Below are 16,698 nucleotides of genomic sequence, written 5' to 3' on the forward strand. Positions count from 1 at the left end.
GGAGAGACTCAATCATTTACAGCTGACTCACAATAACGTGATCATCAGGCCCAGCAGTCTGAAGCACATCAGCGTCTGCCGCTGCAGCTCTGTGACCTTGGAGGCTCCTCGGGAAGCATGCGCTCTGCATGCAGTCCCGCCTTTAATCTCTCAATTCATTAGAGGAGCGGAGTGACGGTGAGTCATGAAGTGTCGTCTTTTAAACCGGAGGGTTCAGGTTACGAGCTCCTGGGGATCTTAGCCCCGCTAACCCGCCGTTAAAGAAACGTCCCCACTGGGATGAATAAAATGAAGTGTGGGCAGACATATTAAACGGTGTTACAGCCTGCTGCTCGCTGTGTGTTTTTGTTGATGCAGCTACCTTCCCCTTTAAACCTCATGAGACCCACTGCAGCTTCAAATTCAGCTGATTTCAGCTCTTCAATCCCCTTGAAATAACCCAAGATAACATGGACGTGCTGCGGCCTGGACTGTACGCTGTCTGGGAGCAAACTACCGATCAGATACAGTCTTTGAACTGACCCATTAGCCAGATTAGCAAATAGCTTTTTGAGTAAACGAGGTAATGATTGACCTTGGCTGAACAACCTGCGCGCTAAGCCTTGTTGCACTACAAGACTCTGACACCCACTGAGTGAGTTTAAACTAATTCTGTGTCTATAGATTTCAATAACCACCATTTACGGCCTCCAGGGGGCGGTAAAGAGCGCAAAACCTGGCATGACTCCACTGCTTTCAGGGCTAAAAACCAACAACGAGACATTTTCTCTTTAGATGCACATTTGACTCAAACAGTCCCACAGGAAGAAATCCATCAGAGCAGAGGCAGGCTTCCTTCAGCCCACAGTGGACCATGGATGGATGAGTAGAACAGTTTCACACCTGTTCACATCAGCCTCATTAAAGCTGCAGCTGAACCGGCAGCACTATGTCTGTCATTATGTGAAATACAGTACTGGTTTACAAAACAGCACGTCGCAGTAGCTACACTGTCTACGTGTGTGTGTGTGTGTGTGTGTGTGTTGGCAGGGTGTAATTACTGCACTCTGACTATTTGCATACGTAACTAGCACACTGGTCTTTTCCTGTGTTCAGTCAGCCGGCTGAAAGTCAACAGAAGAGAAAAGCTAAAAAAAACAAAACAAAAAGTGAGAGCTGGCTGTTGTCCTAATTTACTGTTAACAGCCAGAAAAGAAAAAAACACAACAAGCGTGTCAAAACATCCGAATACAATGTCACACAAATTGTGTGATTAGGCTGCCTCAAACTGCTGCGACAGGCCAGAAGAAAAACAGATGAAGTGTGAGATGAAAACAAACCAGATTAAAGTCGTTTCTGGGAAGGAAAAACCTCAAAGAGCGTAATGAAATGAAGCAGCCCCATAACATGAAAGGAAAAAGCCAGGTTTGGGGGAGACTCGGTGTGGGTGAGCCGCCTCTTTCCTCATCTGAGCTGACACTGCTGTAACAAGCGCCCAAGGTGGGACAGCCATGATGTGGCACACAAGCCCAAACAGACCGTTAGTGCCTCACCTGACCGTGTCAGACAAGGTGGCGCTTGTTATGAGCATAAAGAAGCCCGGACTTATTCTCTTGGCAGCGGTTATTGTGCCCCGCGATTATCTCCCATCAGCCCTGAGCCATCACATCCTCCACCGCGTCCCACTGACACGGGCCCCGCCGCCACTTTAATTTCATTGTCGATCGTGCTCCAGAGCGCAGGGAGGAAGAGCTGCTCTCCTGTTAAGTAAATTGGAAGCGAAAGGGGTCGGTGTGAAGCCGACCTTGTGTTTTCCAGCGACCTCATCACATTTTTAAAGAAGCAGTTTCTGATCATCTCTAAGAAACTTTTATCAGCTGCACACTCAGAATATCATCAAATTCCTCAGCAGCATCTTGAGTGTGAATAATGGCGGCTATTAATCTCCCCTGCACTCCAGCTTTGATTGAATTTTCCATGAAGGCAGCCTCAACTCTTTTTTTTTTTAAGAGCACACCTTCATCCAGCTGTTGGAATCTGTGTGATAGATGGAGGTGTGAAAGCGGCAGCTTATCAGCGGAAGAGAGAAGCTGACATGAAGAGGGAGATGAGATGATTACAGGAGGTCAGGGCAGAGTGAGAGTGACACGACATCATGGCGAGAACAGATGAGAAATGGATTCATGGCAGCACTGAATCACATCATGCAGATGTTCCGACACTCTGGACGTTAAGTAAAAAAAATAGAGGAGGGCTAATAATCAGCAACACAGACAGGATCTCAGAAGCATCAGCTGATGATGTTCTGATCCCCGTGCAGCATCTCAGGATAAAAGCTCTTGACAGGCACAAAATGTTTGCATTTTCCTCCATGCTGTTCTCACAAAGAACTTTGTGTTGACAAGTTCGGAGACAAATGTCAAACAAGAGCAAAGAGAAAGGCTGCGAGGTTTTTTTTTTTCCTCGCTCCACTCTTCCCTCCATGCCTGTCTATAAATTCATGAATTCCATCTCTGCTCAAAATAGCCTTGTTTTCACATTTAAAGCCGTGTTGTCTGTCAACAGCATGGAGCCAGCCAAACAGTCTCTCAGACATCTGCTGAGGATTTCCCAGGCCTCGAATCAGACAGGAGGAAACAACGAGAGAGCGGGAGGCAGATAGTCGATGGAGGCTTAAGCCTGGCTTAGATTTTCAGAGGCAGGAGGAGATGGGATGGGAGAGGCTGTGGGAGAAATGGGGCCAGAGAGACAAAAAAACAGACAAGAATGCAGTTAAAGAGAAAGCATGGCTGCCATTATTCTCACCTCTATGAGTCCATCTATCTGCTCTCTGCTCACATCTCTGTGGGTCAGATGTGGGTCAGATGGATGCGGTTTTTAATGGAGATTAATTCCATCCCAAATGAGGCAACGGACTCCCTACAGCCCTGCAGCGGTTCAGGCTGCAGCTCATGTTTATCCTACTGGAACACCGACGCTCAGTGGGTGGACAAACGCAGCTTTTGTTCTGTGAAAGTGACCAGACCTGATCAATCAAAATTAAAAAGTCAATGAGCTGATTCTTGTAGTTTTTCCTGCTTGGCTAACAAAACAAAAAGGGCACGATGATGAGTCTGCATCAGAGCACGATCCTAAAAGAGATAATTACCTCCTGATCAAAGGGGAAGTGAGGCTGCAGGCCTTCCATTCAAATCCAACTGTTGCTCCATCTGTCATGGGATAAAGTTAAATTTAATGTCTAACTGTACAAAAAAAAGTTCATGTTATTTGAGTAAACGCAACAATAACTAATGAACTATTTTCCTCCTCCAGGCCTCAGCAGCTTGATTTCACTAAGCTCTAATTAAGACAACAAGGATTTGGTTTCCTCCTTTCACATTAGCCGGGAGAAGAGTTTAAAGCAGACAAAAAATCTGCAGCTCTGCAGTTTGGGAATAAAAATGGAAGGACTGCAATGACTACTGTTGGATTTTTAAAGAAGGTATGTCGTGGTTAGTTCAGTTCAAATCTGAGACGAGAAGAAGAAGAGGAGCAGGCCTTATACACATCAAAACGAGTGGCACACGGCCCCCTGTTGTCCTTTACCTGCTGCCAGAGTCAAACGATCTTCATATTCACAGCCCATTAACTATTTATGAGTCTCCACTCTCATGCAAATATGCAAATATTCCTCTGAAGCTTGCAGAAGGTCATAAATATAACACTTGCAGCTTCTAGAAGAAGGTGAAGCTGAGCTCTGTGCCTCCATCCCTTCCTGTCACCAGGGCATTAAGAGTTAATTCATCGCTCACGCAATTCAAATTCAGCGCCGGCTGTCACACTTATATCTATGTCAGGCGCTGGTGGTGCCCCATGCCTCACACCCTGATGCATGCTTCCTATTTAAATCCCATCTATCTGTTATGGATGACAGAAAATAACTCATGCTGTCATCGACAAGGACACTTTCTCCTGGAACATATCAATAATAATGCCAGATATCAATATTAAGGGGTTGTTTTACACATCTAGACTTGCAGCAGGGGTTAACTTTCTTTGCTTTTGGTCACACGCTGATGCAGGATGGGATCTCATATAAAACACATGGTGACAAGCACGTCATTTCTGCAGCGATGCAAGCGTCTGGAGCTCGCTCTGCCCCGCCGCCATTGATTTGTTTTGCAGAGAAGTAATTTCAGAATAAATCTGAATGTTCAGTCATGGAGGGAGTCGGATCGACTATTTATCAAATGTTTAAAACCTGCCAGACAGGATGAAGATTAATGACGTCTGAACAATGCACGCATGAGCTCGCAGTATGAAGCATTAAAGACGTACCTGAGACCCTACTGATGATGATGATGATGATGAGGATGGAATGGGGTTGGAGCTGGAGCATGCAAATGACAAAGAGTCCAGGTGGAGAGAGTCTCAGACCTGACCTGTTTAAAACACAGCAAAATGTATTGAAACTGAAAAAACATCCCCCTTATTTTAGGAAATTATGAAGAAATGTTCCACAAAAAAATACAGGACCTGTAAAATACAGTATTTGTGAACAGAATAAGTGCCATTACCATCAGTAATCAAGCAACAAAAGAACATCTGGGATCCAAAATCACCATCAGTGTGGGCCTGTGTGCAGTAATCAGGTCCAGGACACACCCCAGCCTGGCTGCTGCTGAGGACACTTCCCCTGGAGGAGAGGCAGGGGGGGGGACTGGATGTCACCAGGCCTCCTTTGCTCTCACCTTGGTGGAAGTGCCAGTGCACAGATGGCAGATTGCTCACCGCCTATTTATTCTACGACTATTTTCCTCATAAACAGGCTTCCTGTGTGCCTCGGAGGACGGGGTCATGAGGAGGTCGTGTGAAGCTGAGAAGAGGTGTTCAGAATATGAATATATGAATATGCATGCACGGATTATAAGATGCAGGACTCCTGCCTCCTCCAAGTCTAGTGCAGCATCTTTTCCTGGACCACAAGCTCTGACTCCGTGCCCTGCCTGCCTCCTGAATGCTTTGTTTTGGAATCTTAGTGTTCTCAATCGTCTAGCACTCCGCCTCGCTCGTTATGAGCTTCATTTACCACAAGCCCCAGAATAATCACTTGCTTTTTTTTATTATTTTCCCCGAGCTTTAGCCCTTTAAACGCTCTACCACTGGGCTGTTTGGCCAATTATGGAGCAGACTTTGTATTACTCAGCATATTGTATCACATTGCATAAGCCATAGGGGGTGATCAGAGGAATGCAGAACACTCTGCACTGGGGATGAGAAGCTGTGAATAACAATTATTTTACATGTATACTACTGGGCAGACTATGCGTGTGCATTTTCAGGAGTCATTAAGTGATAACACAGTGCAGTGGCTGGGGGAGGGGGGGGGGGGGGGCTTGTGTCATAAAATTATATTTTAGCGTACAAAACTGTCCCAGAATCTGATCAAAAGGAGCCGCGTGACAGAACGGTGCCAGTCGGGAATAATAGTTTTATTATGTATCATAACAGCAGTGGTGTGTTTTTGTGCCGTCGACGCTCCCACAAGGTCTCTGTGAGGAAAGAGGCGCTTCCCACAGCTTTATGTTTGTCTTTGCAAGTGCAGAACAGAAGACATTCTTCATTTCTCTGACACCAAATCCCGTAGGAGGGGTGCTGCTGCTGCTCCCTCGGATGATGACGACGCCTGGAACAAAGGGTTCACAAATCCTACACACACACAGGCGCAGACACACACACACACCTACCTGTGGAGGCTGCCTAATTACATTGATGGTGCTGCTGATGTGCACACACACACACACACGTAAAAGGTTGTGATGCACAGTGTTTGACCTATGAGGAAAACAAATCATCTAGAGGAAGATTAAGCCTTGTAGCTGCATCATCATGAACATTATTAGACTCACCAAAACAATCCTGGCTGCTCATTTGGCCTGGTCTTCTGCTTTGAGCTGCAAACACAAGCAAAAAATCCTGATTTCCTTCCTCAAAGCTGAACACACAGACATATGGTTTAACACAGTCACCCCTCCTGATTTTAATCACACGTTTTCCGTTCACCTGCATTGAAGAAAGGAGCGTGGCGGCGCCGTTTCCACATCCACGCGGAGGTCCCAGCCCTCACATGGAGAGCTGGGACCGGCTTCACACCGAGCGCAGCTGCTGCAGCGAACAGCAGGCCTAATGAGACGCTTTCACTTCTGCAGCTCATGTTTCCCCTCCGAGAGCAATCAAGCTCCCTCATAAGAACGCCAGTTACATTAACTGCATTAAATTGAGCAGAATAAAAACTTTCCCATAATAAATACCAATATGAAGTCTTATAAAAGCAGTTTATTTCATCTCAAGTCATTGAAAAGAAAGCACTGGAAATGTAATATCTTCTTCTGCGTACACGTCTCTGCTCTCCTTCGTGTTCAAGTAATAGAAATGTAATAGTGTGCAGCCTGCTCACAGCACTGCCTGAGACAAACAACTGCACATTACACATTAACAGGAGGTTACATTCACATGGGAATGCAAGCAGCCAGTACCGTCACTCTGTGTCGCGTAATTTTTGATCTGTAAGAAAATATGTTTGCACATGAATGCCCCTCAGCTGCTTTCTTAGAGTGGTAAACTCACCCTGATCCTCATGACGACGGCTGCTGCTGCTGCTGCTGCTGCTGCTGCTGCTGCTGCGGTGCCCGACAATACATCCAACATTAACACCTTGCTCAGACACTACAACAACTAAAAATACATGAAGAACATTCATAATTAGAGCTTGTAGTAAACTCAGGAGGAGAACATCTGTGTTGACATTTACTTCATCTGCAGTTGAAGAAAAACGATTTGTTAAACACAACCAACCACCTGAACGTTTTGTGAGTCTGTCAGTAAGCACTCCAACACCTTAAGTAGATAATACACAGGAGTCTGCTGTGGCTCCTGACAAAGCCCTGAGTGCTTCATCAGTACCGCTCCCTTCAGCTCAGCGCTGTGCAGTTTTTTTTGTGAAGCCAGAGCAGTCCTGCTAACATTTAAGATGTTTCTTGCTGGTCATGTCGTTCCAGATCCGGTGCATCTCCTCAGGGGAGATTTGGTGGACTGTGACCACCCGACGGTAGCGGCAGAGGCTGTAGGCCATCTTCCAGTGGTTGAAGCCGCTGTTCTGGAAGGGGTGGATGCCCAGCTTCCGCAGACACACGCCGACGTACACGTCCTCCAGGTGCAGCAGCCTGGTGTGTAAGGAGGTCTTGTATATGAGCTCGGCTACGTCTGCTGAGAAGACGTATCCGGTGCCGGAGCAGAAGGGCGGGTACTTGCTCTCTGGGTACAGGTCTCTGGGCATGTACCATTTGCTGCGCATGTCTCTGATCGGCCCACCATTGATGACATAGCCAGTGAAGTACCTCCTCCTGGGCTTGGTGGTGGGCTTCAGCAGGTTGTAGATGAGGTTCTCCATGTTGACAAAGATGTCACTGTCTGTCTTCAGCACATACTGAGCCTTGGAGCAGAAGGTGGCCACCCAGCGCATCCCCATCAGCGTCTTGAGCGTCAGGTTGTGGTAGGAGTCGATAAAATCCTCCACCACGATGTCATGAAAGATCTGACTCTCCTGCTCCACCATTTGGTTGAGAACGACATCAGTGCTGCGGCCCAACAGGAAGAGCGTGACCACGCGCACGTCTGGGAACGTGCTCTCATCACCCCACGTCTCTCTGATGGCCTGACGGGCATCGAACTCCTTGTGAGTGGTGCTGATCAGGATGACGAGAAAAGGGGGCTCCGCCTCGCACTTCTTGGCCTCGTTGATGATGTAGCCGAAGTCGTGTGGGTTGAGAGAGCGCGCACGGATGTTGCTGAAGGTGCCGTTCTTGTTCACCTTGGGCGACTTGCGTATCGGGATGTTCAGCTGGCCCACGTAAGAAGTGGAGGGGCGAGACACGCTCAGGTACCACAAGGCGCTGGCCCAGCAAACCACTGTCAGCAAGTATAAGCAGGAGACCTTAGAAGGCATCTCTGTTCACTTGGCTGGTTTTACCAGTGGCAGCTGCGTTGGAAGTGTTGAGGCCACGCCCCCATGGGTTTGTGTTAGATGTGGCGGCGCAGCTTGAGGCTGCCTCCGCGACGCAGCTGACATTAATTTCAGATAATGGACTCCTCCGCTGTCTAGAGTTGGTGTTGTGATTGAAAAGGAGCACTGCAGAGATTTCTTATCATGTCCGCGGCTTTACTGCGTCCCATCGCAGCTCGCAAGGAACGCTTTCAACTCCGAGACAGCATCTGAAAAAAAGATGGAGGAAAAAAAAACAACATAAATCACGAGCAGATAATGATACGGCAGCAGCAGCCAGATAAACACGTCGACTGGAGGTAAAGCTTCTAACATGCTGTATGTTATATTTCTGAGGCATGTGACATATTTAACGACGCTTTTTATTCCCTATTCATTACAGCCCATAGCATTAGTCCGGTGGCTGAGCAGGCGGCTCCGTGCCACAGCCGGTTACCCTATCATTCTATCATTGCCTCTGATGAGACCGCTATGGTCTGAAGAAAGTGAATATCCCAGGAAACCCTCTCTATTGCCTCCGCTCTGACCACTTTCTGTTTGCAAACGCTGTTTATCTCCCTCTTATCCCCTCTGGACCAGACACAGGCTGGCAAATCAGAGCCACTCCAGCAGTAGTGAGGAGGAGGAGGAGGAGGAGGAGGAGGAGGAGGAGGAGGGAGGAAGAGAGAGGGATCAAGGCAGAGAAGGTGAACCATCTCATGGGGAAAGATTAATATCCACTTCCTCCCGTTCTCCTGATCTCTCCTCGCCCATTTACTCCCAGCCCTTCCACACAGACCTGTGCGTGAGGATTTGACTCTTTAATAAGCGCCTCCTTCGTTAGCCGCTGTGGAACCTCTGACACAATAAACACTAAATATGGAATAGCAGGATTTAGACGTCGGTTTGCATTCAGAGGCGGTCATGGATAACTGAGTTTCTGCCGTCTGAACGCCAAAATAAATCTAATCCGTCTTTACAAACAGACTTTTATTTGCTTCAGACATAATCTCTCATGATGTGGCAGCGGCCTTGTTCTGGGAAAACACTTTTTTTTTTTTATCATGCATAACTGATGATGAACCAAAAAATGAAACGAGTGGGATAGATCCTATTAGAGATACTGGAATGTGCAGATGCTTCTTGTGCTCTGTTTTGAGATAGGAGCAGCTCACTCTTATCAGACTCCAGAATTTTGTCTTGTCTTGTGGGCCACGATGCTTCTTTTCATCAGGACTCCTCCACCCCCACTATCTGTTCCCTCTCTTTCTGAGGCAGAGTCATCAATCTCACGGTCCAGTAGAATCCATCTCATCATGGCTGCTTTTCCACACCTCCTCTCCTCTCTCCATCCTCTCAATCACTCTCTCTAACTTCTCTACTTCAGTGGGCACTTGATCCATCTTTATATGTCTCACTACCTCCCTCCCCCACCTTTCTTTTGCTCTTTTATTGTTTGTGTCTGGTTTCAGGATGCCCACACCATCTTGTTCTCCCCTTTCTTCACGTCACCCATAACTACCCTCACTTTCTCTGAGTGTCATTATTTCTACCGGCGTGCCGTGAGCTTGACTTCAGCTTATTGACAGCTTCTACTGCAATCAGTCTCCCTGAGCCACTCCATCTCCACCGCCAGACACAAATCATCATCTTCACCCCCTTCCCTCGACCTCATTCTCCTTCCTCCCTCTCTCTTCCTGTTTGCACATTGGTCTGTTTTCACATCCAGGAGGGTCTATTGGTTCCATAATCCAGCAAAACTACTTTGCACTCACATTTGTACGGATCCCGGAATAACTGATATCCTTCTTTGGCGATGCACCTCACGGAGACCTGACTTTCCCTTGGAGAAAATTGAAAGATGGCTGGTATCGTTTCATGCTCTCGTGTCACTTTAAATTACACCAGTACTCAGCGGACGACCTCTCCGGAATATGTTACACTTCCAAAGGAACACCCGTGCTGCGGATCAGAGCTTTTAATAGTGTTGATACACCTCCGGTGCTTAATTTGTGGTTAGCCTGAGCTAATTTAGTGTGTCAGAAAGAAGATCACACCATCTCGCTTTGCCTGCTACCAGATAACGACTGAAAGGATTTATTCAATATCTCTGAATTGATGCTCGATTCAAAATTATCTTGAGGTTTGTCTGTTTTCTTTTCACACCATAAAAAAAAGAAGTTCAACTAAACTGCATCCAATAGGTTAAATATCCCCCCCAGGCACATTCGAAAAATACTCTGCTGCTGCTTTGAATAAACATTTGGCTCACAGGATTTTAAACTTGTTTCCAGTGTTTAGGATGGAAAAATGAATCCTTTTGCATCCACTTTAGCCCCTTAACTTCAGCTCATTAAGGTCTCATCTAAGGTCACATTAAATTCTGGCCTTTTACAGTATTTTCCGGACTATGTTTTTAGTGTAACGTTGCCTCTTGAATTCCCCTTAAGTGGTGAGGCTGGAGTATAAGTCACATACCCAGCCAAAGGATGACAAAAAGTGCGACTTATAGTCCGGAAAAAAGGGTATATCAGATCATGAGGAAAAAATAGCAACCGTAAAACAGGTATTTGTATGCAGCTTTACACACAGACTTATACAGTAAGATTGTTAAAATGGTATATATCTATCTAAGAATAGTAGTTAAGTGTTCCTTCTACAACTGTAATCTTCACGGCTGTCCTGCTCAAACAAACATAAGCATAACTCAGAATGCCACAATGCAGCAAAAACAGGCATTAACGTGTGAAAAGGGAGGAAAAAAGAACGAGAGCGTTATAATTACAGTTATTAACCTTCATTCACAGGGCTTATTGCTAATGATCTGCTAATCTGCACTGGTTGTCATGACAGCACAGTGACAAGCCATAAAGGAGAGAGGAAGAAAGAAAGAGAGACTGTTAGGGCGAGTCAGTCTGAGTTAAGTGCTAAATGTTTTTTTGAACCCTCCCCCCCCTGTGGGAAGTCACTTTAGCAGCTTCTTACGGAGCTCTGCTGCCTTATTATGCCTTTACAGCCACTCAGGACCGCACATTATGATGATCACCTTTGTGCGGCGGAGACGGCAGATCTTTAAATACTTTGATGCAGCAATCAAACATTTATCTCTAATCTGTAAAAGCTGGCCACTGAGAGTAAAAGCTGGACCACTGTTTGGTTTCTGAGCTACACTCAAACACATGGCAATAGCAAGTTAGCATGCTAACTATCTCTGAAACATGACACGTACATGTTTTGTCACTCCTAAAAATGCATGTTTTCTTTACAATAAAGTGACCTCCTGAAGGCTACAGACATGTGGGAATTTCAGTCTTGTTTAATGTCGCTCCAGATAATTGATTGCAGTCATTAGTGCACCGCCGAGTGACCTTGCTCATGGCGAGGTTGGGGCGGCGGCGATGGCGACGTGAGCCAGTGGCGAGGGAAGATGAGAGGGGAAAAAAAACAGAGGCACCGCAGAGGTAGATTAATGGAGTGTAATGTGTGCAGTGAAGGTACATGTGTGTGTCAAGAGACGAGCTCACAGACACATCTGAAGGGTTAATAAATCATATTCTGACAGCTTACATTCACACGGGCTGATTTTATTTTACAGACGTAGTGATTGGTGGAGGGAAAGCAGCAGGCCGCCTCCATCATGACTGCTGAGTTAAGCAATGCTGTCAGAGCCTTTAATTCTTTACATGGCAACATTACGATGCCAGGCCTGTAAATATCATAGAGAAGTGGATAATGGAGACAAAAGTAATTGCTTTTTATGTCAGAGGGTGAAAATTTCCATCAAACACACTGTGACTTTAGCGTATGCTCGGAGATTAGCTTCTTCTCCCTCCAAACAACAGCAGACTCCAAGGCCACAGAGAGAGAGCGGGAGCGTCACGATGACCTGAATTCAAACATGTCAAACACACACAAGACTTCTCTGCTGATAATTCAACACCTTATCTGAAGCTCCTGCTGTTCAATACGTGATAAGCTCAACAGAAGGTTTATAATTGTTAAAAAAAAAATAAATCCTCTTTTCCTCCTATCTTCTGCCAACTCTAAAACCCATTATGTCGGCTTCTAAACATTCAAAAGAGGAATTAATGCGTGAGGAATTTAACAGCAATGGCCAAATTGGTTTGCATCCCGCCTAATATGAATGAAGCACAATTAAAATGTCAGGGCTGAAAGGCTCCCAGTGTGCAACTGACTCTGCTTTTGTTTCCTGGATACAATAAAGGACTTGATGATTGTTAAAGAGCAGCAACTGGTCGTATAGTCAGCATTACGGGCCACAGGCTGGACCGCTGTGGGCTTAGCGGAAAAGCCTCTGAATGCAAAGCAGCTTAGGAGTGACAGAGGAAATGGGATATCAATAGCAGCCAACAGATTTGGCTGCTGCACACAAGCCTGACGCTCTGTCCCCCCACTTCAGTGCTGACTGGAGCCCAAACTGTGCTGAGCTGTATCAGTTTACAAACAGAAAACTCTCAGCTGACCTCAAAGGACATCATCACACTCACTCCAACTTCTTTACAATCAAACAAAGAAAGGAAATCATCTGAAACTTGGTTCAAGTGGCTGCATTTTCCTCCTGAACAGCTGGAAACAGAAGGCACTGCTGAGATTCTGAGGGCAGGCTTCCACTCCCCCACCCCGCCCCTCGGCACCGGCCGGACCTGTGCCCTGAATGCTAAAGCCCGCTCATAAATTGTAAATGACAACTTGATTCATGCAGGTAATACATTTCACTGTCGGACTGGGTGACATTGCGGTTATACAATATTCAGGCTGGCTGCAGCATGCAGGGTGAGTGGGGACGACGCCACCCCAAGAAGACACTGGAATTATCACAGCTGAAATTAAACGCTGTGTGAAACCAGCTGCTACCAGGCGGACATGACTGTTAAGATCCGGCTGTGTATGACAGACTTTTATAGTATTGATGAAATGTATCAGCCTCTCAGCGAAGGCGCCTGGGGCAAGGCAGCGTTGGCTTTTTTTAAACTTTTACATTATCCAGGGCGCCGTTCTGCTGAGCATGCACTCTCATGCCTGCCTCAGAGTCGCACACTCACACCTGAGAGCTGCTTAGATTGGTCAGCACAAGCACCACTCTCCAGCATCAGGCACGGAGTATCTGCAAAGGGGGCTGAGGGGAATTCTGCTGGGACTCTTTGTTCTTCTGAATTCTCTGCTGTGGGATGCTTGCACTGTGTTAGCAGCTCCACCAATGCTGCTCAGCTAGCCTTATTTTTCATTATTAAACAGGAAATCTTTTTTTGGACATTTCCTGCCTGCAGAGGAGGTAGTGACAGCATCATGTCCGTGTGAAAGGGGCTGAAGACGGATCGTATCTTCCACAAAGTGCAGCAGAAGGAGTCCATAGTTTCCTCTGATACACAGTGTACACCTGAAGCACCTTTAAAGCCACCTGGCTGCAGAATCTACATGATCTTAATCCAGTTTATTAATCTGAGGTCAGCTCCTTTTCAGATGCAGAGAAACAACAATCAATACAGCAGCAGCCTGTATAAGGACCTCCCAAACAATCTCTCCCTTTACCCCAATGCTGACCTCAAACCTGGGAGTGTGTGTGTGTGTGTGAGTGTGTGTGTGTAGGCAGCAGCAGTAAGTCTCTGTTGAGCTTGTAAATTCTGCTATTGATCTGACTCTAGGGAGAGGGGGTCTCTCTGTAATCTTATTTTCCTTTTGTTACGTCCATCAGCAAAGCGATAAATCAGGATGCTATAATCCTGTAAGAGTATAATATCCCAGGACAACAGACACATGGGGAAATAATAATAAATGAGTGACAGCCACAGACAGAGAGGAAGACTGATTTACATGGCAGCAGCTTTCCTGATCCTCCAGCCAATTAAGCGATATGAACTCCATGGGAAATACGTTGCTCCACTCCAAAAAAAACCCCAAAAAAACGATGGATTGCATGAAAAATCCAGAGAAGTGATGTTCCATTCTGGACACAAATGGGTAATTTAAGCGCTTAGAAGATAAAATGAGATCACTTTTAAGTACAGCATCCTCTCTGCTTTGAGAGTAATGAATGATGATTTGAGGTAAGCATCATTTCCCCAGAATGGAAGCATGGAAGAGCTTCGCTTTGAATAAAAAATGTCAGCCCTCCGCTCCCAACCTTGCAGTCAGCTGTACTTATCCCTACCAAGAGGTTAGTGAACCGTGCAGGATATTTTCCACATTACTTTTCATGGTATTGAAGAACAGAATCTCTTTCAAAAAACCTATCATGTAGCTTGATGGAATACTGAAATATGCACACCGCAGATGGCTCTATTGCCTTAACCCTGCCATCAATTAGTACAAACACACACACACACACACACACATTACTAAATTTGTAGAAGAAAACATCCCAGGTTGAGAGGTAGCTAATTAACTTCTGGACTTCCAAACATGTTTTCTTCATGCATGCTATTCACAATTTACCTGTTAAAACCCATCTGGAGAGAGCTGATGGGGAAATATTAGTGTGAACATGTGTGCAGCTCTGCTTTCCACTGGCAGTAATCCTCCAGCTGCAGAGCCCCAGCTTCTATCAGGGGGCGAGGAGTTATCGTGAACACCATCTCAGTGCTGGCAGACGGGTGCAGCATGGAATGGGCTGAACACATCCCATTATACAGCGGGGAGCAGACAACTGCACCTGTCTAGATAAAACACACACACACACACACATATACACGACTCCTGGCTATAGAGACGCTGGAGGTAGAACGCACACGATGCAGAGGCGATGCAGACAGATACACTCCTGGGGTTTATCTAACTTGTGCTCAATGTGCAGATGTCCTCCTCCGTCTCGTAGAAAAATAAAGTAGAGGACAGTTTTTAGGTTCAGGTACACACTCCCTCTCTCTCACACACACACACTCCGTGTTTTCACTATGAGCAGACAGGGCTCCTGTTAGTCGCTCTGTTGAACTTGAGAGTTGAGTGGATGCCAGATGAAGGGTCCTCTGGTAATTACCTTGTCTTCCAGCCTGTCCACCACACACACACACATCCATGCCACTGCTGATGGCAGCACAGGATGAGGACATGCAGCTTCAGCAGTCCTTCCGGTAAATAACACTCCTCCTCTTACCGAAGGGCACTGGGAACCACACACACACACACACACACACACACTTAACCGCAAACACACATAATTACATTCTCGCCTTCCTATATTTTCGGGGACACCCTACAGACACATTTGCATACATGTGGGTGTGTCTGCTGTCTGTCGTCCAACACACACTGATGCACAAAAATCACTACGCTGCACAAATCACAGCAGGCACTTGTGCCTATCTGATGTCTATGTAGGTGTGGACGGTGTGATAACCCGCGGTGTAGCAGCACACAGCTGCCTCAGGCTCAGAAGGTAAGGCCGCTATCTCCAGCCGGCATGTGGTCCGGTCAGAGGCCGTGCTGCACAGTACGCCCCCAGTAAATAAATGATTCCACCTGTCAGAGCTGATGAGCTTCAGCTTTATGTGAGAAAAAGCACATCTTTGAGTTGATTTTTCTGTGTGTGTGTGTGAGAGAGAGAGTGTGATGAGGGCACAGATACTTTTAGCAATGACCTAAACCCTGACAGAAATACACACACTATAGCTTTCATTGTTCTGTCAGCCTGTCAGACACAGTTTGTCTAATAAAACACACACCATATCAGCATCTGCAGAGAAGCCCACACACACACACACACACACACCGTCTAACCTCTGGCACATTCATCAGTATTTGCTAGTGGAGTATTTAGAGAAGGGTATTAACCTTAAACTGTGCTTTTGTTTGTGTCGAAGCCGCCCGGGGGGGAAACACAGAGAGATCACAGAGATTGTGTGCAGTGCGAAGACAAGTTGGAGGGAGTAGGGGGACAGTACAGCGTGGGTGAGACACACAGGTGTATGTTTATTTATGTGTTTGCATGCTTTACGATATGTACGACAGATCATGTAGGCTGTGATGCCAAAATGAGACAGCGTCACCATGACAACAGTGTCACAGACACAGCAGGAAGACAAATAAAAAGGTGTACGCAGAATCAAAGCATATGGACATCACTCAACTGTTTTAAATATTGTTTTTTTAAAGGTCGGATGAATGATTAAAACCTTCCATGGACGAGGTTAACTGGTGTGGATCCTGGCTGACTGTACCTCCGGCTGGGAGTCTGGATCTCTGAATGCCACTTTAATGAGAGCTTTTCAAACATTTCCACCCTCCAGGCCAGGCTTTGACAGAGCAGCCTTTGTCACAAGCAGGGGGGATGGAGAAGGGAGGCGGGGGGAGGCGGGGGGAGACGATAAAGAGCGACGAGAGTGAAACAGAAATCTAGAAAAGCAGGAGGAAAAGGATGAAGAAGCAGAGCAAGGAGGCAACTCTAAACCCCACAGGAAGGATTCTCACTGTCCCACAGAATGACCATAATATATCTGCAGTGGCTTTAATGGGTTTGTTGATCAATACCAGTGACTCGACGATTATTCTGCCAAGTGCTGAGGCTCAAAGATTCAAACCTTGTAAATAAAACACCCATTAGACGCCTGAAGACCCCACTAAAGTATTTTCCTACTTATGAATAAGGAGACATGAAGTAGACAAGTGTAAAGCTGGGAACGTGAATCAAGAATCAATTATGAGTCAACATTTATAGATTATAGATTAACAGAATCTTTTATTTT

General features: G+C 46.2%; 1 protein-coding gene across 7 annotated transcripts in view; it reads right to left on the bottom strand.

The window, feature by feature from the left end:
* Positions 1-2,790: 2,790 nt before the first annotated feature.
* The window catches only part of LOC114429327 (beta-1,3-galactosyltransferase 1-like), a 61,122-nt gene continuing 47,214 nt past the window's right edge, over positions 2,791-16,698 (bottom strand). For 2 of the 7 annotated variants that reach the window (XM_028398223.1, XM_028398221.1), the window contains one exon: positions 6,280-8,229. In XM_028398223.1, the coding sequence (XP_028254024.1) occupies positions 6,977-7,963 (987 nt within the window). In that variant the 5' untranslated portion in view covers positions 7,964-8,229 and the 3' untranslated portion in view covers positions 6,280-6,976. Of the gene's footprint in view, positions 2,987-3,127; positions 3,189-4,296; positions 4,401-5,867; positions 5,913-6,279; positions 8,230-16,698 lie in introns of those variants that run through there. The other 5 variants (XR_003669682.1, XR_003669681.1, XR_003669676.1 and 2 more) reach the window with 5 other exon arrangements.

The sequence above is a fragment of the Parambassis ranga genome, chromosome 2 (genome assembly GCF_900634625.1).
Source record: "Parambassis ranga chromosome 2, fParRan2.1, whole genome shotgun sequence".
NCBI classification, from domain to species: domain Eukaryota; kingdom Metazoa; phylum Chordata; class Actinopteri; family Ambassidae; genus Parambassis; species Parambassis ranga.